This window comes from Lipophrys pholis (assembly GCF_963383615.2).
Source record: "Lipophrys pholis genome assembly, chromosome: 20".
NCBI classification, from domain to species: domain Eukaryota; kingdom Metazoa; phylum Chordata; class Actinopteri; order Blenniiformes; family Blenniidae; genus Lipophrys; species Lipophrys pholis.
This window is the reverse complement of record NC_137648.1, coordinates 4,886,049-4,913,289: the sequence shown is the minus strand read 5'-3', so window position 1 is coordinate 4,913,289 and position 27,241 is coordinate 4,886,049. Positions and strand designations below refer to the sequence as shown.

At 48.3% G+C, this 27,241-nt stretch overlaps 1 protein-coding gene across 1 annotated transcript in view; it reads right to left on the bottom strand.

The window, feature by feature from the left end:
- The window catches only part of LOC308125899 (dynein axonemal heavy chain 5-like), a gene marked incomplete at both ends in the record, with an annotated part of 63,442 nt that overhangs the window by 23,708 nt on the left and 12,493 nt on the right, over positions 1–27,241 (bottom strand). The window contains 34 exon segments of the mRNA XM_080489939.1: positions 454–543; positions 1,280–1,456; positions 1,921–2,055; positions 2,502–2,719; positions 2,867–2,998; positions 3,190–3,247; positions 3,675–3,809; positions 3,925–4,119; positions 4,401–4,588; positions 4,747–4,854; positions 4,931–5,001; positions 5,074–5,246; positions 5,794–5,940; positions 6,037–6,252; positions 6,436–6,564; positions 6,774–6,929; positions 7,159–7,269; positions 7,352–7,505; positions 7,696–7,895; positions 8,432–8,560; positions 8,664–8,775; positions 9,087–9,249; positions 9,385–9,521; positions 10,005–10,123; positions 10,212–10,361; positions 10,440–10,694; positions 11,044–11,124; positions 11,201–11,297; positions 11,542–11,645; positions 11,721–11,813; positions 12,307–12,485; positions 12,990–13,113; positions 13,546–13,633; positions 14,346–14,401. Coding sequence (XP_080346065.1) covers positions 454–543; positions 1,280–1,456; positions 1,921–2,055; positions 2,502–2,719; positions 2,867–2,998; positions 3,190–3,247; positions 3,675–3,809; positions 3,925–4,119; positions 4,401–4,588; positions 4,747–4,854; positions 4,931–5,001; positions 5,074–5,246; positions 5,794–5,940; positions 6,037–6,252; positions 6,436–6,564; positions 6,774–6,929; positions 7,159–7,269; positions 7,352–7,505; positions 7,696–7,895; positions 8,432–8,560; positions 8,664–8,775; positions 9,087–9,249; positions 9,385–9,521; positions 10,005–10,123; positions 10,212–10,361; positions 10,440–10,694; positions 11,044–11,124; positions 11,201–11,297; positions 11,542–11,645; positions 11,721–11,813; positions 12,307–12,485; positions 12,990–13,113; positions 13,546–13,633; positions 14,346–14,401 — 4,680 coding nt within the window.

The following is a 27,241-nucleotide window of genomic DNA, read 5'->3' as shown; positions in this document are numbered from 1 at the left end:
GGAATGAGGTTAGGCTTTAGGCCAAACGTGAATTTGGAATCGTACATGCCAATTCAGGAAGTTAATAAACACATCAGATCATTGCAGACAAGAAACATAAATATGACACAGAAAATATCGTATCTCCAAATAGAAGTCATGGACAGCCTGCTGAGGAAATATCTTGGTTTATGTTGAAGTTGTACGTTAATCTAACTGCATAAGCTGACAGTATTTTGCATGATTTGGGAGACATGTTCGATATTCCATATTTATACAAACTCTTGTTTTGTGTAATTTTTAGGGTATTTCATCTTTGTGCACAATAACTTTTTACTAGGCCCCGAGTTGGGGGGAAAAAAAAAAATGAATGAAAGATGACACCACTTTGCAGACGCTCACATAAATATTGCTAAATCAAGTATTTACAAAAGTTTACTTGAGTATTCACTGTGTTTTGTTGGCGCCTCTTACCTGCAGTAGGTCAATAGTCTGTCTGATGTACATACACTCCAGCACCTGCATCTTCGGGGACAGGGCAGTGGAGACAAAGTCCAGCAAATCCTGCAAAATATTTCAATTTAATAAACCACATTAGAAACTCTTCATTCTGTCTGGTTGTTTGCGTGAAAAAAGAGGAAACAAGCTGTAAACATACTTTTGACGTGTTGAGTTAAAAGATCTGAAGTACAGTAAAGACTAATTTTGCTCTGTTTTCGGTCTCCAACACATCCCAAAGGCCTATTCTGCCTATTTAGCAGCTGAATGCTGGACTTTCTTCACCATCTTTTCTCCAGCTGTGTCTGATTGCTGATTACAGCAGTGAATTAAAGGGATTAATCTAATGCCTTTAAATATTAACACAAGCAGGTAACGGAACAAAGTAAAGTGTTACACTCACACCTACATTAAAGACCTGATCTACTGAAGGTTTGTGCACACGCCTGTGGAAGCTGTTTTACTGATAGAAGGCACTGAAGATCCTATGTAACGGAATCGCAAAATAACACACCCTTACTATGCAACATAAACTTAGAATATCGGGTGTGTTTTTCTAAGTTTTATTCTTGGTCACTCGCCTGCATAATGCACACAAAATGAAAGAACAATCCACTTGTGTGAGCGTGCAATTTAGAATGCTTTAACAGGATCTTAGTAAATCAGGCCCTTGGAGTCAATCATTAACCTCAAACACGTCTCCGGACTGTGGGAGAACATGAAAACTCTTCACGGAAGAGTTGGACTCAAACCAGGGATTTTTTCAGTGTGACGCGAGAGTGCCAACCAGTCGTCCTCTGACCTGGTAGCAGCTGTCGAAGCAGCGTGTGAGGGCGTGGGCCTGCTGTTCGGGGAGTTTCTGGAGCCAGGCCTGCAGGACGGGGCTCCAGCTGAGCACCGAGGAGCTCATGAACACCATCCCGTTCCTGGACACTGTGGCCGGGGAGGCGTTGTCGATGTTGTGGGGCTCAAAGACAATCTGAGGGGCAGAATGAAGAATCCTGGACTTCAATTTACATCGTCTCTTATTGTTCATGAGCAGCTGCTATCTTTACAGCATCGTGTTATCAATCTGAGGGAAAAACATCCAGACGCCCTGAATCAGAGAAATGATGATCAAAAGCCTTTTTTCAGAGAGCAACTGATCAGTGATGGTGCGGTCCAGTGGGAATGAAAACTGGGTCTCTATCATGCTGCATGTCTCACTGAAAGAACTAAACTTCCTCAGTTTGTTGTCTTGAGGCACAAAACTGCTCCGATAGGGTCCAACAGGCTTCGTCATACGTGAAGGAAAAGCGCTGCACGGAGCGAGTGTGTCCTCTTAGATATTCTGATATGTTAATGTGTTTATTCGCTCACACGTTCAATTCAATTAGTTATACCACCTCTGGTTAGGAGCTTTGTGTTCTGATTGGTTGAAAACAGCTCCACTTAGTGTGGTACCTTGCAGCACGGTGCCATAGGGATCCGGTCTCCGTTCGCCAGTGTCAGAGTTTTATTGTCGTCTAAAACAGAGTTCAGGTTCTCGATCCAGATGGCGTCTACTGGGCCGTCCAGCACGATCCAGATGAATTCCCCCTGACAAACAGATACACACAGAAACTTTGTCAAATACGTGGTACAAGAGCCAAATCCGGTCCGCAGGATTAGGGCAAAGCTGCTCAAAGTGCCTAAGCTACGGTTTTGGTAATCAAAGTTATATTGTCTTAATTTTGAAGGTTATATAACGTGACATATTTTGTGGCTCCAGCAGAATGGTATTTGGTGAGATGTGGGGAAAATACTGTATGTCTCTTTTAGTCATAATGGTTGAAGATCCAATAAACCATTAAAATAACCTTGGGAATAGGGTAGTAAATTCACTTATGGTAAATGTTTATACAATTATACAGCCCTAAAATCTGAATTAATCCAGGTAGCCTCAATATAATTCAGATATAAAGGGAAAACAATGTTTCTTTTAGTTATTTTGAAATAAATAAAGATTATAAAGCAATGGGATTGTTTATTGCATGTCTGTGCACCTTCTTGGCCTTGAGCGTTTTCCTCCACAGTGTGGAGAAGATGCCGTCCGTCCAGTCATTGGTGGTGACGTCCAGCGTGCCAAACATCTGCGAGGCGGTGATGGCTTTGGGGTTCATCCTCATCTCCCGGTGGGGCGACCCACACTCCGTCATGGCCTTCATCAGCGTGTGGATGCAGGCCGTCTTCCCTGAACCACTGGGACCCAACGTCATCATGCCTGCATGAGCAGACACTTTTATTTTTTAGAATAACAGAATTGACTGAAAGCAGTTTGAGGTTGCTGCTCGAAACTATCCACTAACTTTTTGTTTTCTCAATAGATTAAAGACAACAACAGCTCCTGCTCCGTCTATACAGGTCTTACCATGTCGGACTCTCTGTGTCTCGTACAGTTGAACCAGTTTGAGGATCCAAGGCGGGTGAGGAATGAGGCCGGCCTGCTGAGCCTGACTGAAGATGGACGCCTCCAAGTCTGGATACCCGGCTTTATCCAGAACTGTGGAAGGACACCGGACTTTAGATCGTTCATATAAATCCACACAGTGATAAGATCTGGTAGGCCAAAGACCTCAGACTCAATATCCTGAAGGCATTTATGTGATTGTCTCTACTGATAGTTTAAAAAGATTAGAAGAAGGTTCTGAATAACATGGTTTTAAATAAGGTTGTCGTGAGAGATAAACATACCAATCCCAGGAAACAGATCATTGATCAGACTCATGAAAAGTGGCTCATCCTCGTCCACCTGCACAAAGAAACAGACAATAAACATTTCTCACTGCGGTGACCAAATAAATCTGTATTCATCACTGGTTCTCCTTGAGGAGGTTGTCGAGCGATTAGCTGAAAATCAAAAGTAACTAGTTACTTGATGAGGCAACTTGTGTTTCTATTTGACAGTTGCTGTGAGGAGGACTGTGACAATTTAGGATTAAAAAGGCGCTTTTTCTCCAGTAAACAGGAGTTTAGTGAAATAGTAACTTCAACAACAGCTGGATGTTGATGGTAACAGTTGTTTTTCTTTGCCAGGCCAACATAATCAGTGTTGAGCAAAATAGTTACTGATATGATACGAGTTAAAAGTAGTTGCATTACAGTAACTTCTAATTATATATTATGTAATTTAGTATTGTGCCCAACCTCAGAACTGTGCTGAGAATGAACAAACACACCAGTTTTGAGAGGTTCATGTCTCTCAGGACTCTCATCACCACCGTCTTCTCTGGTTCAGATGGGTTCGATCTCTTCACAGCTCCCAGCGTCCTCAAGACGGACAAAATGTTCCTCAAACCAAAATCATAATGGACCTGAAGTGAAGACACAACAGAGAGAATTACTGTTGAGAAGAAGCTGAATACAGGACTTTGATACACACACAGAGTATTTGGTATCGGCAGTGTTACTGCTTTTTTGTCCACTCGCCTGTTTGGAAAGCTGCTCCTCACATAGTTTATAGAGCGTGTAGAACTTCCTGCTGAGGACCTGGTTGTCACGGAAACCGGCACTGGCCAGTTTAACTCTCATGATGATGGCCCGGTCCGGGACCATCATGGCCACTGTGCGGAACTGAATCTTCAGGTTCTCGGGAAGCTCCTGACGGCCGGCGTACCCGGGGTTCTGGAGGGGTGAGGAGACTGGGGTGAGGTGTGATGGTTTCTACTGTACATCGACTCCAGACCTTCGGCTGGGAAACACATCAATCAACTCTCCCATTCTGCTTATTGTTTAGTTCAGCTGAAGGTCTGTCAAACTGGAGGCTTTTAAGGAAATCCTTATCCAAAACCTTTTGTGCAGTTCTAGAACTCTTGTTTCAAGGTGTTTAAACTGATGTATTAATTGCTGTTTAAATTCCAACAGCAGTAACTTAATGGTGCTTCATGGGGTCAGAGTTCAGGTACCATGGTGAGGAAGATTCCAAACTCGGGGTCCATGTCAACCATGTCCCCATCGGTGAAGATGAACTGCTTCTTCTTGTTTTTCTTGCACTGCAGCACAATGTAAATCTGCTGGGCGGCAACAGAGAGCACCGGCAGCTCGATGCGATTAAATTCATCAAAGCAGCCCCAGGCGCCAGACTGAGCCAGACCTGCAGAAAGTATAAAGTCAAGAGTGATGCTGCTGTGGTACAGTGAACTAAACACAGTAAGGGTCTTTAAAACTGTGTGTGTAAACACCTGGGTGTGGGAATACTGTGAAGGCTGATAGGAATAACATAATAGGAATGCAGTAGTTGGCATATCCGACCTTTATAAATGCGTCCAAGTCCTCTGTAGTCCATCTGGTCCGAACAATTGAACACGACCACATACTTCCCGAGACAGCGGCCCATGTCTTTAGTGGTCTCCGTTTTACCTGGAAACAAGCTTTGAAGTCAAGATAACCACATTTTGACTGAACTGCCTCTTCAATCTCACACCAAACACGTTACCTGTTCCTGCAGGACCGGCCGGGGCTCCACCCATACTCATCCCCAGAGCCTGAGACAGGGTGATGTAACACCTGGACAGATGTTCAACATCTTCAGCTCCAATTGGGCAGTGAAGGCATCATTCTGACAAGTTGTTTACCTACCTGTCTGTCAGCGGTGTGATGACCAGTCTGTCAGTGCAGCCCAGGTACTCATTACAGTAGATGAACTCCACGTCTGTGATCTGGATGACGCATCTGTCCGTATCTTCCAGGAAGTAAAACCTCGACTGCTTCTGCCACTCGAAGTCGGAAGCTGATCGCACATTGAGACGCACCTGACAGCGATGATGTGAGAAAGTATTGCAAATGACACTGATCAATATGCCTCTTAGATAATGAGTACTGAAAGCTGAAGTTCAAGGTCCTTGGGGTTAGAATATCTGTACTGTATTTATCTGTACGTTGTTGGATTACTTTGGGATAATTTACTCAATTAATATGCTGCAGGTTCAATCCTGCTCTTTGTGTGACTCTTCCAAACAAAAAACACAGAGTGGTGAAGTCACAGTGGAGACATAAAGTAGGTGCAGAGCAGACAGGATGCAGTGGAGATATGACTTCACTGCAAAACAGCAAATAGGTTGTCAATATTGACAGGAAGTAAGGACACAGAGCAGCAAAGTGAGAGTAGATGGAGTGTAGACTTCACAGTGGTGATATGTGAGAGAGCAGAGAGGAGCCATCAGGCGGAAGACGAAGACGGAATCATTTAATAGTCAATAATCTTTTTAGTCTTATTTCATAGATTAATATTGTAAAAGGATCAATGTGATATGAATAAAACAATAATGATAGCCGTCTCCGGTCCTTATGTCCACCCACCAGGTCGTCAAAGATGTCCCTCTGGTGGACATGGATTGTGATGAGCGTCTCATACTTGGTCCTCTCGTTCCGGCTCAGCTCTCTGGTCGTCATGTCAATCAGCTCGTTGAGGAGATCCAGGAACTTCTGATTCGTCGTCTGCATGATCTGTCGGCCACCGAAACAGAAGCGGTGAATGGTGGACCTCAACACCATCTGTCGACACTTCCTGTTATGTTCCTGGGTTTTTCCGAATAGCAGCACCTTCTTGTCAGACTTGCTGAGGACCAAGGCTTCCTCCGCATCTCTGGTCCAGATCATCTGGATTCCCAGCAGGCCGACCTGAGCAGGAAAGGCCGACTGGAACTCCAACAGCTTCAGGCCGAGGTCGCTGATGGCCATGTAGGCCTGACGGATGATGGAGTGGAGGGTCTGCCTCACCCCAGCCAGAAGCTGACCTAACCACACCTCCACGTTCCCCTGAAAGACAGGACAAGCTCCAACCAGTTCAGTACTGATGATGGAGAGTTTTTCTTACATGCTATTCTAATACCTTAGGCAACTGTCCCGATTTGTTATATCATTTTAAAAAATCTATAAATTTCCAACTTTATTGTTAGAAATTAAGTCCCGAATGAGGGTAAAAGTCATCAGTGTGTGTACCTGTGCCATGACTGGCTGACTGAGCTCCACAGTTTCTCCTTCCTGAGATTGAAAACTGATCATCTGGTCGTAAACTTTCTCATTGAAAATGACTCGGTTGACGTTGTCAAACAGGCTGAGAAGATGAGCCTGACAGACGGAGAGAGTTTGAATATTTTATCAGGCAACACAAACAGGAAACAACAGCAAAACAGGAACAAAGAACACACTTTTAAAATACTTTATTTTAGTATTTTCAGTTAACCTCAACTACGTACAGTACTAGGAGCTCTCACACACACACACACACACACACACACACACACACACACACACACACACACACACACTCCAGTTACCTGTATGGTGTGTGAGTCTGAGGCCTGGCCCAGGATCTCCAGCAGCGCGGGGTCGGACACGAAGAAGAAACGAGGGAACACCAGACGTTTCTTCTCCAGGTAACCAGAAAGAGACTTCTGACAGAGCTCCAGCTGCTCCAGCAGGTGAGGCAGCAGCTGCAGGAGCACAAACAGAACAAACTATCTATTCTACAGTTGTAACAGCTAATAAAAAAGACAAAAAACATTTTTATGGCATAGAAGACAGACTTTAAAATGGTGCCACAATTATACAGATGTTATTTATGCTGACACGTTGAACTTATTTCAAAATCAGCCTGTTTAAATATCAAAAGTCCAAACTTGTCTTGTTTCATCTTTATATGTCAGATGTTTTGAGCAGCACCTGGCTGAGCGTCTCGTCTCCCACGCAGCACTGCACCACGTTGGGAATCTCGTGCGCTCGTTGCATGATCCTCTGCCACGACTTGTCGATGTTCTGGAAACGTTTGGCCTCCTGCAGGAGAGAAGTGGAGTTTATATGACGTGTAAAAGAAAAGAGAAGCAGAAACGGTCAGCTGCGTTCAGCGGTCATCGACCTGCGGCAGCTGCTTGGCGATGTCTCCGCCCACGAACACGGCCTCCAGGTAGATCCACAGGTTCTGCACCGACAGCCACTTCTCGATGATCTCGGAGGTGTTGGACAGTTTCTGCACCCACAGCTGGATGGAGGGTTTGAACGGAGCGTTGTACCTGCAGGACGAGGACCAACGACACAGCTTTTCTTTATTTTTCATTTTTGTTAAGTATCCCTCCTTCTCTTTACTTTGCTTTTGTTTCCTTCCTTTCAAGCCCTTCTTCCAGCTTTTATTTATTTCCTCCTTGTTCTTCCTCTCTGTGTTCCCTGGCTTTACTTGCTTTTCTTCCTTCCTCTCCTCCTCACCTGTTGCTCAGCAGTGACGTCAGCACCATCAGGCTGTCCTCCATGGCGGAGATCTTCTCGGCAGTCTCGGCTCCTCTCAGCAGCAGCTCCCCTCGGTTCCTGAAGGAGGAGAAGCTGAGCGTCTGTCCGCTCCACTCGCCCACCACGTCCTTCAGCTTGGCCTCGATGTCGCGCTCCTTCACCGCACTGATGCAAACATCCTGAAACAATCAAACCAGAGCTCCTTCTGAGACATTGAGAGGTAAAAGAAGTTTCTTTGATGTCTTTTTTTTGTCTAATATTGAAAATTACAGCCAACTAAAAGAGTCCTGGGGTATTGTTTTGCAGGTATACATAGTAGTTCTAACCGTTCAAGATTTCTCTCTGGCGGATCATGTTTTAATTAGAAACCCTCCAAAAACGTTTTACTTAGCAGTGATGGTAATTCTACTGCAAAGTACTGTATACCAACGATCTCAGACTCCTCATTTCTAATCAGTTTTTAGGAACATTTTGCACGGGTTTTGTTTGATTCTCATGGACACAGTGTGAAGAAACAAAAGGAAAAGTCAAAGCTACTATCTTGCAGGTAGAAATGCAATTTGTTATAACTCGTCTCAAAGCTGTGGGACTAATTTTGCACCCAAAGTCAATGAAAGGATTTAGAAAAGGAAAGAAAGAATGACCTGAACCGTGGCTTAATATGTCTAGTATATGCACACAATGAGAGATGTTTGGGTGTTTCCAAGACGAGTACCTCAATGTCTTCTTTGTACTTCAGCAGAGGAGCCTCCATGATGTTTCTGAGGGAGAAACTGTCTGATTCCACCTGAAAGCTGTGACCTGTCAAGTCACTGAGACGAGTCCAGTGTCTGTTCAACATGGCCTGAGGGAGACAGGATGTTACGGGCGTTTTGGAGCATTGTTATACAAAAAAATGCACATTCAAACCAGTGCAAACATGCATTAAACTGTTTATTGTTTGGTACCTTGTTGGCCATCATGTAAAGGAGAGGACAGGTTTCTGTGAAGTCATCAATGGTCTTCTTCAGATCTCTGAATGCCTGCCACTCTTTCAGTGCCTTCGGGAGCTTCCTGATCCTGAAGACACAAAATAAAAATTCAAGCTACAATAAGTCTGTCTAAACAATATGAGATCGGGGGATAGTTTTACACTGTGTGAAAAGATATTCAAAAAAGAGGAGGCAAGAGTGTAAAATAGGGAAACTACACTTCCTCGTGCTTAGACATTGCTTGTGGTGTCCGCGAGGGTTCAGTATTGGGTCTCTAATTCTTCATTCTGTATAAGGAGACAATAACCTTTCCCTCATTGTATCCATGAACCTGCTCATTTGCCTTCTAGCTTCATCCTCAGCATCCTTTTCTCTATGTCTATCCTGTCTGTGTTCTACCTGTTCTGGAAGTCCTGCAGCTCCGTATTGATCTTCTCAATGTTGAGATCAGCCCACAGGATGTCGTAGTACCCTGTCACGCTGTCAATGACGGAGTTATAGAGGCTGTAGAGCTTCGAGAGCAGAGACAGCTCCCGCTTGATCCTCTGCAGCTCCGGATATTCTGCAGGAAGGACGGTCGTTCCAGGTCAAAGTGGCAGATTTGAGCAAAAAGAGACGACCCAACACAAACTCATCACTGCATGGATGTTATTCATTAAGACATGGTCCACAGTGAAGGGGGATCATTCGGTCATACCGTTAACAGGAAGTCCGAACAGCTCCTCCCCTCCGGAGTAGGTGGTGTAGTTCCTCCACAGCTGATCAAACTCAGCCTGAAAACTCTGCAGCCGCTCGCTCGCTTCAGCTGGAACCACGCCCTCCACACCAGGACCTCTAGAGACACACACAAGGGGGATTTCATGCACCCTAAACCAGACTTCACCCAAAGTACAAGGAACCATCAGAGGAACTCTTTGTGAACCACTTCAACTTCAACAAAAATTGGGCTGAATGTCATTCGGAAATATTTTGTTTTACCCCCCAAAATTTCCTGGAAGCAGAACTTTTGAAAGCTTCAGAGCCTTTAAGAGTGTGGTCTGCGGTGCAGAGTGTATCTCAGTGGACGACTACTCGCTATATCATATGTTACCCCTCATCATTCATCTCCATTGGTGTGTTTTGATTAAATGGAAGACTCAAACATTTGTCATGTTTTGGATTGGCTTATGTCTCCTTTCCACTGTTGTCTAAATGAACCTGTTTACCACGTAAAAAAGCTCCATAAACCTCCTCAATATTTATAGTCTGATAAACAAGGATGCAGACATTTCCGCTGCCTATATGGCTTTGGTTCTTCTGTCTGTGCCCAGTGAATACCTGAGGTCGTAGTTGGTGTAGAAGCTCTGGACATGAGTCTGGAAGCTCTGCACAGCGGCCAGCAGGTCGGCCTTCATGACGGGCTGAATCTTCACCAGCGTGTTCTGGTTCTGTACCACCTGAAACCAGAGCAGAACACAGACGGCGTCTCACAACTGGTGACCTCCTGCAGTGGCGTTGGCGCGCCACAGGTTTGGCTGGTCTTACCAGAGCACTGAGATTTTTCCATCCGTACGACAGGCCGTCGACACGCTCGGCGTTCCCATCGGTGAAGACCAGCTCGTGTTTGTTGAGGAGGGCGAAGGATTCTTCCACCGGACCGATGGTGGCGTCAATACGAACCTCCGCCTCCCGGACCTCAAATAACAAACGGCATGGTGAATGAGTGAAGAAGTGGACAAATGGATGAATTTAGTAAATGTGTGAAAGACTGACCTCTCTGAGTGCTGCCATGGCTCCTCTAACATCTTCCAGGTCTGTGATTGGACGCTGCAGACGCTTCGTCAGCCCATCCATGAACGTCAGGATGTCGTTCATGTCGGCGGAGGCACGGCGGTTCAGCGCGGCGCCGAACGCTCGTTTCCAGACACGACACTCTTGAGTGAGTGACAGTTTCAGCTCATGGGTTTCAAACATGATGGAACCCACTGTGTAATAGGCCGGCAGCTCCGAAATCTGCTCCTCCAGTTTCTGCAAGGGACAGCAAAGCATCATGGGTAAAATAGGCCAAACAGACACAACAGTTGCATAAAAAACAAATGCAAGTTAAATGTTTTTTTTCTTTTTTATGTATTTTTTTAACAGTTTTGTCCAGAAAATCCGGTTAATCCCACATTAGCTTTGGCCTGTCATCTTTCATTGTAGGAAAGTTTAATGTAACAGAATGAGACAATTACAGACTAAGATTGAATTAATGTAGCCACAGTGTAAACACACGTTTTACTAAATAAAAGCCACTAAATACACTACAAACTGCCAGAACATGGGTGAACAGGTTATTATGCAGATCTGAAGTAGAAGTTAATTAAAGATGGCTTACAGAGTAAAAAGAGATCTGAGCGTTGAACTCGGTCAGTGACGGGTCGGACTGCAGGAAGGCCTGAACCTGCTCCTCTGGATCCTAAACACATCCACATGTTGGAGCAGCTCCACAACAACAACAACAACAAAAACAACAACAAGAGGTTCCCGCAGACCTGGTTCCACAGAGCAGAGAAGTGAGCGAGTTGGTTCAGAGTGTCGACAGCCTGAGATTTCATTGACGACACGATGGAGCCGAGCTGGATCACCAACCTGCTCCGACACACAAACGGTCAGGGCTCAAACTTACCTCTTCTCAAAAAAAAGCCACTGTTGTGTCTCCATAATCTGCAGTCTGAGTTCATAATGATGAAACATCAAACCGAACAGAGAAAACTCAAGCTTGGTTAATGGATCAGCTTTATATGTGTTTAAGTAACGCTGACTCGGTTGGTTACAGATGTTTCTTTCATTCATGTATTCACAGATGAGAGAGTGAGGGTTCGCACGGACTGACTTGGTGACGTTCTTGTGTTCGGCCAGCTGTCGGTCCAGAGGACGCAGCACCAGCGGTTTCACTGGGACATCATCGCCTGCATCACGAACCGCCGCCTGCTCCACCTGAGAGAGAGGTAACAGCGCAAGAGTGTGATTGGCTGCTGGCCATCATGGGACCCCACAGGAAGACGAATGTACCTGCAGTTGTTTGTACTGCAGATGAGCGAAGTTCCACAGGGGGACGTCTTTAGTGGCAGACAACACAGAATTCACCATCTTATTCACGATGCTCTGAAACGCAGACATTAGAGACTCAGTAACAATCTTATCAATCTCAATGCTGCAATGTGAATCCTGACAGTTTCAGAACCTGCATTAACATCTGCAGAAGTTTCAGATTGTCTGGTAGATTGAATGACGAGAGACAGCCTTCACTCCCCACCATCCTTCCATTTTCTTACGTTTACCACTTATAACTGAAGCTGAACAATGTAAATAAAGATGGTTCAACTCAGTTGTTGCATAACAATGTTATGGCTGATCAGAACGTAACTGGTTCTGATCTGCAGCTCTTTGAAAAGTCCTAGAATTAATGTATCACGCTGCATCAATATGAATGGCAGGTATTTGTGTCCCCTATCAGTGGTAATTATGTCAATCAGTGCACACAAACTTCAAAATAACCTTAGAAAACTGCAGAACATGACTGAATTCAAAGTTCTTCAGAGAAATGCTCTTCTTCCCACAACAGCAGTTACACTAGCAGACTGAGTAGGATAAGAACCTGGATGTCCTCCAGACCGGGTCTGAGGACGATGTTTGGGATGGCGAGCTGGATTGAGGCCTTGAAGAGAGCAGGAGGATCTGATAGGTTGCTGCTGTGGGAGGACGAGGAAGAGGAGGGCAGCTGATGCTTGTTGACATGAAGTCGTCTCCTCAGGGCGTCCAGAGAGGATTTAGTGGCTGTGAGAGGAAAAAGATAAAACCATGTCTAAAAAAGTCTTTGTTCCAGTTCTTTCCTTTAATTATACCTCACATGATGGCACAAAAGACAAGAAGGATGAAGAGTAGGCAAGTCGCACTGGGAGAGTACACAAGTAGAAACTCCTTCTTGAAGTTGCAGTTAATATCCATGTAAACAAAATGTGCCGTAATTCTGTCACATCAACATCAGCTGAGCTGAGGCCAATGATGGACAGACTGGATACACACTAATACAAACATGGATTACAATGGGACTTCTGTCTAGTTGCTGTTGGGAGGACTGACTTAGATTAAGATAATTGAAGCTCTCTCCTAGTAAAGTCGAGTTTGAAATTTTATAATATTAAAAATTTAGAAAATGATTCCTTCAAAGATGTTTAGGAGGAAGAAAACTGAATTCTGGATGACCTGGAAACATCTTTCCTGTAGTGGCAGTCTGCTGCCAGCAGGGGCAGACAGAAAAGAAAAAGACAGAAAACTGACCTTTAACCATAGCTTCCGTGTTGCGATGACACAGCTGACCGATCAGGTTGTAGAAGCGACACGGAAGACAAGACTGACAGCGAGTCTTTTGCTTGGAGTCTGGATGGAGACACTGGAAAGACCCCTGAGGAGGAGCAGGAGGAGAGATTCAGATTTTTGCCTACATATGTTTAAAATTAGAAAGAGAAAATTACAAAATTTGGACGTTTGCGACTGTCTTTTTTAAAAGATTTCATACAACGATCGAACAACTGTCTTGTGAAATAATCGAGAATTCTCTCCACAGTGCAGCGATCATTTTGTTAACTGTGACGCAACATGAAGATCATAAAAGCTCAACAAGCGAAAAAAAATTTTTCTTGCACTTTCTAATCGGGGGGAAATAAATCGAGACGAGTTCAAGAATTGTTTGCGACGTCGGCAACTGCGACTATTGAGCAACAAAAAGAAGAAAAACAGTTTCAGGACTCTTTGGAAACGACTTCAGGAATTCAGATTGTAATTTGATTGTAATTTGTCACAGCCTACTCAGATTGGGCATTTTAACTTCCATCACCTCCAGATTAACGGTCTCCGTTGTTTTCATCTTCCTCTTCAACTCCTCGATCAGCTCGAACGTGTATTTCTCCACCTGCTGACTCTGCCTGGACATATCAACAACAGCACAAGAGTCATTTAAGAAAATGGAGCAAAAACTGAACATTAACCATCACTATATCATCTCTTAAAGCACTCTTTAGTCTGTACTGATAACTGGCTACGTCTCACACTACCATCTCTGCTCACTCCCTGTCAGCATGGTTAGGTTAATGTGTACAGCACAGGAGCCAAGTTACTACAGTGACTATATTTTCGGCTCTTCATACGAGGAGAAAATTAAAGTGAGATTATGGTGTGTCAAATCCTGTCATCAGCAACGGGATGGAAGTAAAAGGATCAAGATCAGTGAAACCCAACACAGTCAAACGTGACCCTACACATCTGCTCCAGTTTAACTCAAAGTACATCCAACAAGGACAACTCAACTGAAGATCATTTAATTTTTGCGTTTTAATCCGTGTCTAATACTGTATGCTTTAAACTGTTTCACTTTCATTATTATCTGTAACGTACTGTTTATTTAGCATCTATAAATCAGCAAAAAAATGCCATGTTCTGGCCAAAGCCTTTGTGCATCTAACTCACGCCTTCAGCACGTATTAATAGTCAAAGCCACCTAGATCCCAAAAAATGCAATGACATTCAGATTTACGAGGTTTTCTTTTTCTCCACGATGATATTCGTATCTCTCATGAGTAGAGCCCCCAAGAGGTAGCGCCAAAAGATCTGATCTGGTCTGATTGTGATCGATCTCACCACTTCAGGGAGACAGTGGCGGCTTGGACCGAGCTGTCGGTCTGCAGCAAGAGCTCCTGAGGGGACATCGGTGTTGGAGCCAAAATCCTTTGTTCACTCACCCTCATGAGGAAGGGGGGGGGGGCGAGGAGGGGGGTGAGCCACGTTTCTTTGAGAACAAAGAAACCATGTGCTCAACCCTGGAAAATTCGCCATTGATCACATGACCCCCCCCTGGGGGGCCCCCGGGTCCCCCCTCCTCTAGCTGCGGCACTGCAGCTCGACGGCAGGGGGACCCAAAATCCCGTCATCACCGGGTCACCGGCCCGGTGACGCGCAAGCCAACCCCACGTGGATTGGCTGAACCACGGCCAACGCCGCGGGGAGCCCGGAAGACATCATAACGGTATAAATTCAGGCCCGGGAAGAGATCCAGCCTCTTCCAAAACGAAATCGCGTCAACCCAGACGCACCTTTTCGTAAGGAGACAAAGCGCCTCGTGTTAACGCACCTGGACCGGGCCTGAATTTTCTTCACCTCGCTGGACGAGCTCAAGAAAAGCGGGAATTCCCTTTATTTTTGGTTTCCCCTTCTTTTTTTCTTCTTTTTTTTGTTTGCATCCTCCGGACCCCGAGCGCGCGCTGCAACCGCACGCTCGTCTGCAGACCGACCTGAGCATCGCTTTTTCACTCCCCCCCTCATCGCAAGAAGCTGCTGATCGCCCCTCGGATCACACTACGGGTTTCCCCTCCGTAGTCCACGTCAGGTCTCTATTTTCTGGGACGCCAGAGAACCGCCCGCGGCCACAAATCGACGGATTTCACCTGGCCACGGAAGCACGTTTCCCCCTCGTCCAACCAAGTAAGGCTTAGAGTCTGGGCAGGAATTAGAATAACGTGATATTATTATTGCTGTGTGTTTATTGTTGGTACTTGTAACTTTGGGACGCCGATCCCTGTTTCTGAGTACTTTTGTGTCTACGCGTGGACGGCCATCCACGCGAATCATCGCACGCACGCGCGAGCCTCCTCATCCTCAGCTCACGCTTCTGCTCCCAGAGTCCATATCTGCCTGAACAGCCGTTTTTGGACTCTGTACGTGTAAGCTGAGGCGGTCGCGTCAGTGTACACAGTCAGACACCCCCTCCTCTCTCCTCTCTCTCTCTCCTCTTCTCCTCTGTTTCCCTGTTCACTAACCAGCGCACGGTACGGCCGCCGCTGCCTCCAAGCGCCTCCTTTCAGTGCGTCCCTGGGACCGTGTGTAGTTCACTGCGGCTCGGATTTCTCGGCCACAAGGAATCCGGCGCGCTCCCGACGGCTACGGCCCGTGCGGAGCTCAGTGACGTCACGCTATCCCAGGCAGAGCACGCCGAGCGCCTCTGGTGACCGGGTGGGTAATCACATCGATTTCCTCGCCGGGTCGCCGAGCCGTTTGGCGCCCTCTGGTAGTCGCGTGGGTAATTGCAACCGCTCGTACCGCCATCTGGTGGTTGCATTAAGTCATCACAACTGCCCCGCGCGCCGACGCGCACCTAGTGGCCAGATCGGGTGATTACACCGGACCGCCGACGTCTACCTCCCTCTGGTGGACGTTCGTGGTCATTACCCTCTCACCAAGTCACGCCCCTTTCGCTCCACAAACCCGCACACACACACACACACATCGCTCCCCACACTCGAACACACACACACCCACTCACACACATCGCTCCCCCACACTCGAACACACACACACACACACACACACACTCACACACACACACACACACTTTATTAGCTGGCTTTGTTTTGTATTGTGTTGTTTTATGAGATCTTGCTTGATGTTTATTGATTAGATGTGATTCATAGATTGATGATTTAGGAATAGACGTTTGTTAATAAACACTTAATAGTTGAATTGAACGATTCTTGGTGGTTTTTGTGTGCTTTTCAGCGACAACTGCTGGTTGTAACAGTCAGTGCTCGGATTTACAGCCTTCCTTTCCTGCTTCAGTTAAATTGCGATTATCATTTCAATCAGAAATAATAATTTAAACATTTTAATTGAACTTTCTTTTTTAAGACTGATGTTTCGTTTAAGACCCTAACTTCAGCTGGTGCCCCGACTTTGATTAAGTAACGGTAATATTCAATTGATTAATAGTTTGAATGGTTTAAATCAATTTCAATGATTTTAACGCTTTGGGTAATTTAACACACCTAGGAGGCGTTGGCGAATGAATGCAGGTTTTCCACGGGAATAACCCGCATTGCTTTTAAATAATTTTAAGTGTTTCATCGCATTTTCGGTGGTTAATTACCCGCACTATTATTGATTGATCTGTTACCCAGTTAACCTAATCACAACTTGAATTGTCTCTAAGCTATTGTTCATTTATTTTTGTTGCAGATAGATAATTTGTATGCTTTATTAATTAATAAATTAGTCAATTTATTCAATTAATACTCAAGAGTGCTTTTAATCATTTTTAAGTGGTTTTCGTGCATCTCAGCATCCAATTATCCAGTATTATTAATTCATAAAGCGCAAGTTTATCCAATTAATAATCCTAACTGCATTTAATTCAATTTCAATGGTTTAGCTCATTCAAATAACTCATTGTATTTAATTAGTAAACCCCGACTTTACTTAATTAATTCCAACTCCTCCTTGATTACTCCCGATTGTTATTAGATAAATAACCAAACTTGTTTGATTAACAATCCATTCTAAATTACTTGCAGATCACCTTCGGTGGTCCACTCCACCGAAGTAATTCAGCCTCCCCTCAGTTATTGACTTACGAATCGCAGGTTTGTTTCATTGATAACTTGAATCATAGGTTGCTCTCCGTAATTTAATCATCACTCGTAATCAAGTACCGTTGTTCATTGATAGGTCAATAGCCATTTGTGACGCCTTCGCAGCTTGAGCTTTTCCCCGGTTACTCCAGCGAGTCGCCTCCTGTGGGTCCACAGGCGCTTCGGTAGGTCACGCCACTGACCCGCAGTTGTCAACAAAGGAGTGACCCGTCACGCCTGTTGACCGGTCGTGCCACTGGTGGACCGCCTTCGCGATTGGACCCCGTGGAGGTTCCTCCCGTCAGGCGACCCTTTTTAGCTCAAAGCTGTTGGCCGATAACTGACTATTTACTCCAATCAACCTTTATAGCTTTGCATAACTTACACTTGGTACATTACCTTAGTAATCTATTACTCCAGTAATCCATTACTTTGGTGGCCTACCGCTAGTGATCAGTAATTGTCAACCCGTAAATAACAATTTACTTCTGTTTGGCGATTCGTTTATATGTAAATTACCTCTGACAGGGTAGAACCTTCCGGTAGCCTACCACTAGGGTAATTTGCATATTCTGATCACACGCTGACCCCAACATAATGGTGCCCCGTGTGAGGCTGTTGTAAACCAGCATTGTTACGAATAACTGCACAAAATAATCCTGAATCGTTCACTTAAGGTGTAGCCGTTAACTTTATTCTCCCAGAATTGGTTTTCAAGATACACTTTTTCAGCACTGTCGAACAAAGTCACTTGTGGTGTGAAATCAGTTGTGAAGTGGTTAGTGCCTTGCTTTCCCTGCATTCTACGCATGATTAACACGCTGTGTTAAGATTTCTGACTACGATTAATAGACACTAACAATATTGCTCGCCAAGGTGTTAGACGCATCTGACTAACTTGGATAGGGTGCAGCTCGAGCAATTAACGAAACCGAGAGGTTTGTAAGACACAGGTACAGCCGTTACCTGTGCAGTAGCAAAGCTAATTTGCCGTTAACCACAGCTAACGTTGTTGACTTCGGGCGTAAATCTCAACCACTCAATGGAGGGTAAGAGTTCCCGGGCACAGGGAGCCGAGGCTCCGCCGGTGCTAACTGAGCCGGCCATACGAGACGTGGTGTCCCACCTCGTCCGTCTCTCCTTGGAGGAGAAAGCAAATCTCGAACGCTACAGCGTTGAGATTTGCGAAGAAAAGATCCGAGAGCTGGTAAGTTTTGTCAACAACCCAGGGGACAAGCCGGCACGTACAGTGCCGGACGTCCTGGGCCAGATCAGCCTGCTCTACCAGCGTAGAGCAGAGCTACAGTCAAAGGAGGCGGAGGAGCGTACGGATCGGCTGCGTCTGGACAACCAGAGGCTATCCAAGGACAACGCTCGCCTCCGACAGGAGCTGGACGCCTCCAAGGACGAGGATCAGCCTTCAGAGCCCGAGAAGCAACGGGCTCTGCCTCCTCATAAGGAGACGAAGGTCGATGAGTGCACACTAGAGAGTGAGCCTCAGATCCAGGAGTTAAAGGAAAACCTAGAAGAAGCTCAGTCGCTAATCGCGATGGGCATGGAGAGGGAAGAAAATCTCCGACACCAGCTTTACACTGCCACCCTAGGTGCGCAACGTGACCCTAATTGGGGTCGTCGTAATCTGGCTTCGCCAGAGAGGTCTGGCACTATCGACTCCTCATGCGCCACAACGCAGAGGTATGACGCCTCATATAGCTTAGATGGTGATTCTTTTCAGCCCACGCGCAGCCGCAGCACGGTGCGCTTCGACGACTCCGCCACTCCTTCCCATCTGCAGCCCCCACGCGACGCTAGCAGTCGGGAGCAGGGGTCCAGGAGGGTGCCTCTACACCCCAGTAGACCTCCCTTGTATGGCCCTAGCGGCCCCGACCCGCGTCAGACAGCAGTCCACGGGGAACTGTCGTCAGAGGACTCTGACGGCCCCAGTCCCGTGAGGGGGTGGGATGTCCGGACCCGCCAGCTCGAATCCCTCGCAAAGGACATCGAACGCTTTGACCCGAGCAACAAGGACGCGAGTATCGAGGACTACCTCCGTGAGGTTGAACGCTGCCTCCTCGACATCGCACGTCCTTCCATGCGGGAGAAGCTAAAGCTTCTCTGGAAAACAACGTCCAGAACAGTCCATGTTTTCATGGAATCCCTGCCGCCAGACACCCGAGACCGGTACTCCACCCTCTGCCAGGCTCTCCGGGAAGAGTATTCATTGTACAATGACCCTGCTTCGGCAACGTTTGGTGCATTCGCGATCACCCAACGGAAGTCTGAACCTCCAAAGGAGTATTACAGGCGCCTACGAGTGGCCTACTTCCAAGGCCGCAATGCACCGGGGTTGGAGGAAGATCACGCCTTCAAGTCTCTGTTTGTCAACAACCTCCACGACAGTGGGAGGTTCGATGTGGCTCTATTTTGCAGGACCGCCAAACCCACCATGAAGGAACTGCGCCAGCACGCGCAGATGGTGTGGGAATTGCGTCAATGCCCGGGTAAGAAGCCTGACATTGACCAGAGGGTCCTGGAAATGGAGCCAAGGGAAAACACGGATTTGAGGCTTGAGGGCGATGAGTTGCCGACACCCAGAACGAATGCTGGAGGAGGGTCTGGTACACCCTCTCCGTCTGAGCAGAAAGGCGCACAACCAAATCAAAAGGGGGGACAACAGAGCCAGAAGGGTATTCCACCGAATCAAAAGGGTGGAAAATGGGCCAGGTCAGAACAAAACTTCCAACCGAAGAAAGGGCCCGACCCGAATTCAAAGTGGAAAATGAAAGGTTCGGAAAGGGACCACGGTCGCTACAGAGCTGACCAGTTAAAGACTGAGCTACAGCAGTGGGTTCAAACCTGCATCAAAGAGGCTGTACAGAACTTGGACCTGTCCAACCAAAGGGGGCGCCACCCCCCCTCAAGGGGACGGGGACGTAGGCCCCCTCCCTCCTGACTAGAGCGGCGGCCCCGACCCACCACAAACAAGGTTTACCTTGTCGGGTGGGGGGGAGAAACAGGTGAGGCGGGAGAACGTTCAAGAACGACAGCTTCCCAGTCCACCGATTTGCCGTTCCTGACTTTCTTAGGCAATCTCGTGCACCGAGAGAACGCCAACCGCATCTACACATCCGTGGTGGTGGGAGGATGTGTAAACGCCCTCGCGCTGTTAGATTCCGGGTCCGAAATAAGCCTAATGTGTTCAGCCACCTTCGCCGAGCTTGCGAGAGCTCTGCTGTCTCTTGGAAAGCCACTGCAGGTCGAAGCTTGCAGCATTAACATCAGAAGCTTCACTCAGGACACTTCACCCATCACCCAACGCGTCTGGGTGGATGTCACTTTCCAAGAGATGTCTTTGGTGCATCCCATCTATGTCACCACGCTGGACACAGAACCATTACTCATTGGCCAAGATCTCCTTAACCGATTAGCCCCACTGATCGATTGCCGTCGCGGGTACCTTTGGGCCCAAGTACGCAACCCGACTCGAATCGGTCCAGACATGGACCCTCCCTCTTCTGACAGCATGAACGCTGCCATCGAGTCCAGAAGTTCTAATCCCATGTGTACGCCTTCCAAAGAATCTGGCTCAAACGCCCCTCTTGTCATGCTCCCTGACGGCCAGCAGTCGCGGCAGTCTAGGAGCTATCAGTCTCTGAGAGAGCATCCATCATTCCTATGCGCACTGGCGAACGATGGATCTCCACTATACAATCCCCACATCGTGGGGGGGGTACACCTGAATGGGACCTTGGTCCCAGAGACACTCTTGGCTCTGTGGTCAGAGAAATCTGCCATTGATGCCGATCTTCTAAAGGATCTGTGCCAACACAACGCACTCCTTGTCCAAGTGCAGCACAGCCATCGCCTGCTTGCTGCAGGGTCGCCGCAGACACTAATCAAAGCAACTGGTGTATGTGCCCTCTCCGTGCAGATAGGGCAGAAGAAAGCCATGCACTATATGAGTGTCGTCCCGCAGCTCCGCCCTCCTTGTCACATAGGAGCGGATCTCCTTGTCAGGCTTGGAGTCCAGCTGGACGCCGTGAACCAGGTTTTGTGGTCACTGGCGAGCGCGGACACGCAGCATCTGACGACCGAGCCGGAGCAAATGGCATCCGGTCAGACGATCCCGCAGGCGTGTCACGCTGCTAGTGAGTTGGAAGCCACAATTCCAGCACGGACAGCCGGGTTCCCAATCCGTCTCGCACTGCTCAAGGGGCAGAGGATGCTTGGCCCACAAGCATTCTTTCAACCCTTACCGTGCTTTTCTGACCTTTGCCTGACAATTTGTGGCACACCCCTTCTAGAGCTAACCAACCGCTCAGCCTACCTGCTAGTCCAGAACCTGACCCACAATCCGGTTCAGGTGAATGCGGGAAAACCACTAGGCGTCTTGGTCGACAGCTCATTTCACGACTTCGAGCTCAGGGTGCCCGTCATTGGCGACCTACCTCCATCCCTCATCAGGGACGAGACACTCGACAAGGTGTTGTACACGTTCCCCACCCGCATGATCACCATTGCTCGTCACGAAGCCCTCGCACAGGAGGCAATCTGTGGTTCAACCCTCAGCACCGAAGGTGACATGATAGTGTACGCGCTGGCGACTCAACCAGAAAGTGCTGAGAACCCCGGTGGGCAGCCAGGGTCTGCACCGGAGGAACCGTACTCTGGTTTTGAGTCAGAGATTGAGCAGCAACTTGAAAAAGCAGATGCTCTCACGACACGGGAACAACGAGAAGCACTCAGAAATGTTTTCCGCGAATTTCAAGCGATCTTTGCTAGGGATGCACATGATTGTGGGGTTACAGACCTTCACCTAGTGCGCATTCCTACCGACCCAATGGCGCCACCATCCTTCGTACGCCAGTACAGAATCCCGCTGGCTGCCTATGAATCCATCCAGGAGATCCTTGACAAACTGCGAGAGAAGAACATTATCCGAGAGTGCAACTCGACGTACAACTCGCCAATCTGGCCAGTATTAAAACCCACTGGTAAATGGCGGCTTACCATCGACTATCGCCCGCTGAACAAACAGGTTCCTCTTTCTCGCTGGCCCATGATCCACCTGGATCAGGAGCTGGCCAAAGTAAAAGGTGCTCGTTTCTTTTCCACAGTCGACGTGGCAAATGGATTTTGGACCATGAAAGTGGATCCATCTGACCAGTACAAACTTGCTTTTTCCTTTGGCAACCGCCAGTACACCTGGAACCGGTGCCCATTCGGCTACTCAAACTCACCATCTGAGTTCAACATCTTCCTCCACAAAGCGATGAGTGACGCCGCCGCCCGAGGCAACCTCATCTATGTGGATGACATCCTCATGAGAAGCTGCACCTTTGAGGAGCATTTAGCCGAGATAAGACACGTCTTGAACCAGCTCCTGGCGGCAGGCGCCAAACTGGCACTTCGCAAAGGTCAGTGGTGCCGTACCAGGGTTGAATACGTGGGGTTAACAGTTGGCGCTGACGGAATCGAACCCCAAGCGGGGAGGATTCGCGCCATCCAAGACATCAAAGCCCCAACTAATGTGTCAGAACTGAGGAGCTTTCTTGGGGTCTGCAACTACTCCCGTCAATTCATCGAGGATTATGCGGACATTGCCAGACCCCTCACAGAACTCCTCCGCAAAGACAAGGCCTTTGAGTGGGGAGCCCCCCAAGAACAATCCTTCCGCCTCATGAAGGAGAAACTCTGCGTGGCACCCTGTCTGGCGTACCCAGATAAGGACAAAGAGTTCCTCCTTGAGGCAGGGTTCTCTGCTCAATGCCTGAGCGCGGCTCTGGCACAGAAGTACGACACAGACAAGAGAGTCGTGGCCTACGCCAGCCGACCTCTTAGCAGTGTAGAGATTAAGTTCTCCGACTGTGAGAAATCTCTCCTCGCCACCGTCTGGGCTGTGGAGCACTTCCGCAGCTACATTGGGGGTCAGAAGGTGACAATCGAAACCTGCCATCAACCAGTCTCTTTCCTGAACAGCCAACGTCTCAGGGAAGGACGCGTGTCCAACAGCCGCATCGCGGCCTGGATGATGGCACTCCAAGGTTATGACATCGAGGTTAAATACGCACAAAACCACAAAATGGCTTTGGGCCAAGGTCTGGCTGCGTGCCAACATTGTGACTGTGAGGGACAGTCCAACATCCAACCTCTCCAAGTCAAGACACAGACCCTCCCTTCCAATCATCATTACCATGATGAAAACATCTGTGACGGCATGCCGAAAGTCTATGTCGATGGTTGCTCTTTCCACCACGACAGCCAAATGAGGGCAGGCGTGGGCATTGTTTGGGTCGGCAGAAGCGAGGTGCCTGATCACTTCCAGCTGGGTCCGAAAACCAGTCAGTACGCCGAAATCGCAGCAGTGGTCATCGCCCTCCAGCAAGCAGCTGGGCAATCCATCAGACAACTGGTGATTTGTTCTGATTCGAACTATGCCCGCCATAGCTTCATTTCGCACTTCCCCACGTGGAAAGCGAATGGCATGAAGAATGCCCGGAACAAAGACGTCAAACACGCCGAGCTGTTTTTGACATGTGACCAGCTCGTCACTGACAAGGGAATGACTGTGTACTGGAAAAAGGTCAAGGGTCATTCCCAAGTTGAAGGACCCGACAAAGCTGGGAATGATGAGGCTGATCGCTTAGCCAAGCTGGGGGCAGAACAGGGTAGGCCTTGGGAATTCCGACACGAGTGGCTCCCTCCTCAACCGTGTGGGGTCAACGCTATCACCCGCAGGCAAGCGCGAGAGAGGCAAGAGGGTGCCGACGCTGACGCACAGACACTTCACCTCGGACGCGAGCCAAGTGATGCAGACCTGATCGCGATGCAGGAACAAGACCCCGTGCTCGTGATTGTCCGACAGCTGGTGGAGGACCTGTACACGGACGGGACCCCACAAGCTCCAGCGGGCAGCCCAACCGAACTGAAAGCCTTCTTCCGCGAGCTGCCACACCTGACGCTAGAGAAGGGCTTGTTGGTTCACACTAAAGGCCAGGGTCCCACCCGTTGGGTGGTTCCCACCGACCACAGGGGAATCATGTTAGCACACGCACATGATTTACCGGTGGGTGGCCACCGCGGCTCCCACGCAACCCTCCAAACCCTCCAGCAGGTGGCATACTGGCCCACCATGGCCCATGACACCAAACTATACGTCCAGAGCTGCCTAGTTTGCTGCCAGTTCCAACCGTCACAACCACTGAACCGAGCCCCACTCCAAAGGAGGGGGGTCACTTTCCCGTGGTCGCACCTGCAAGTAGACTGGGTCGGACCTGTCCCCAAGTCCGCCAGAGGTAACAAATACCTCCTCACAGTCACTTGCTCCTTCACCAAGTGGGTCGAGTGCCTCCCAGCACCCAACGACACAGCCACCACGACCGCTGTGCTCCTTCTGAACCACGTGTTCAGCCGCTGGGGACTTCCCCTTTCCATCGACTCCGACAGAGGTACTCACTTCACGTCCCAAGTCATGACAAACCTGTACCACATCTTAGGAGTGGAGGTAAAATTCCATCTGGCATACCACCCCCAGTCATCTGGTCAAGTTGAACGGGCCAACCGTACCATCACGCACATGCTCAGGAAGTATGTCAGCAGCAATGGTAAGGATTGGGACGTGAAACTCCCCCTGGTGCTCATGGCCATTCGGTCCACCCCGCACCGCTCCACAGGAGTCACTCCCTTTGAGATGATGACCGGCAGGGAAATGACCCTTCCACTCCACTTGTTGTACCACCCCGAAGATGTCAGTGTGGCCACAGCCTACACTGCACATCAATACGTGACCGATTTGCGGGAACACCTTAAAACCACCTTCTCCTGGGCCCAAGGAAACTTGGAAGCCAGCGCTCAGGGGGCAAAGGCCTACTATGATCGCGCTGCATCCCCAAAGGAGTACCAGGTGGGCGACAAGGTGTTCTACTTCAAATATGCTCATCCCGCAGGGACCTCAAGGAAGTTCCTCCCGAGGTGGTCGGGCCCGTTTGAAATCGTGGGGAAACTGTCACCGGTGGCTTACCGGATCAGGATCCCAAAGCCAAGACAACCCCCGGTATACAAATGGGTCCATGCAAATCAGATCAAACCATTCAAGCCATTCAGTCTCCCGGGCCGAGAGGTTGAAACCCCTCCAAGCGAGGGGGGAGAACTTCTCGGCCAAGACCAATAACAAGCTCACTAGTAGGGCCTGGCAACTTGCATGCAAATAACACCCTGCATGCACTAACCCTGCTACCACCATCCACTCCCCAATAGTGATCACATCTCTCCGCTTCATCTGTTCCAGGATGGATCTCCCTTGGATTTTTGGCATCCTGCTCAGCCTCCGAGTCACCTCATCCATGGTGATAGTTGAACCAGGCCCCCCAACGGGCATCATCCTTCAGGGGTCGCCTGGACTTCTCATCACCCGGTGCGGCTTATACACCCAGAGGTTCTACGTGCGCCTAGACCCCTGGGATGTATACCGCAACCACATCCGCAAGCCCCCCCAGCTGACTGAGGGAAGGCTAAGCGGAATCCAGACCACCGACACCATCGAGCATGCGAAACAGGCAACGGTTCACATGCTTGAACAGTTGGACAAATTCATGGTCACTGAGAAAGACCTCAGCGACGGTAAGCGACCCAAGCGGTTCCTCGGTGCACTGCTCTCCGCAGCAGCAGGCATCGGCTCGCTGTTCTCGATTGGCCTCTCCGCAGCCAACTCGGTCAGCCTGAAGGCCCTTCAGAGACATGTCGGGGAACTCGAAGAAGAAATGCCGGAAATCCAACAGAGACTCCTAATACAGAGTGAACAGTTACAAGGCTTGACCAAAACGGTTCAGGGAACCATACTCACTGTAAACTTGCATTCTGCTTTAATCAATAACACCTTGCATGCCTTAACAACCTTGTCAAGTATCGTCAGTGAGGACATAACGTATGTGCGAATAGTCAGGGATCTTATGCAAGATCTCCTTAGAGAAGTCAGTTCCTCCGTGAGTAGCCTCAGTACCGGGAAGATCCCCACGTACTTAGTTCCACTAACACTGGTTGAACAGATTCTCAAGACCACTACCACCACTGTTGTACAACCTTCACAGGTACATCTGGCATATAGTCTCGGCAGTGCTATTCCGATCTCTGTGAACCCACAGAACCTAGAGTTAGGATTTATCCTAAACCTACCAATCATTGAAAAGCAGAATGTGTACCGTTTAAAAACCGTATTGAATGTGGGATTCTGGGAGGGTAACACACACGTACACCTCCGAACGCCACCCACACTCGCCTACCACGACGACAACCCCTCACTCTACCTGGTCCCCAATCTCAGCATGTGCACAAACACCAAAGACATTCACTGGATCTGTCCCAGCAACCCTTTCATTAGAGATGTCACCAACTATCTATGTGGGCTGAGGGCAGACGCCCCGGAGCAGAAATGTCAAGGTAGTTTGTCCATCAAAGATGAAGGAACCGAGACCAGAGTAGAGAGAGCAGGTAGTCGATGGCTCGTCAACACACCTCATTCTGAAGCGACCATGTCCTACGACCGCCATGATATAGCCACCAAGCTCACCCTGCCCAATCAAACAATATTCCTCAATGTCCCACCAGGGGCTACAGTACACATTGACGACATAATCCTCCATCATCTCGATGCCGACCGACACGAGGTGGAGATTGAGATGATGGATGCATTCGTCGGGCACAATTTCACAATTGATGCCACCCTCCAAAGCCAGCTTCTGGCTGAGGGAACCAAATTGATTAAATTCAATTTAAAGCCCACAGGGCTCTCAGCCACTTTCCCTAGGCGGGCAGGTGGACACCCATACCAAGACCATCCCATCAGCATGGCAGCGCTCGGAATGTTGCTCAGTGGCTGGATCATCACGGCCGTAGTGGCGTACGCGATGTACAAGTACATCCAGAAACTACAGGCCCGACTGGATTCCCTGACCCTGGTCTCGCCACGTTTTGTGGGCCCATCCACAAACACACAATAGGCCAGCCCTCACCCAACCAAGAGGTGAAGGCACGGCCTACTAACCCTTTTCCTAACCACCCGTTCCCTTCCTATTTCTCACTCTCCTGTCCCTTTCCTACCTCTTTCATGTTCACTGGTGACGACCCTTAAGAAATGAAATG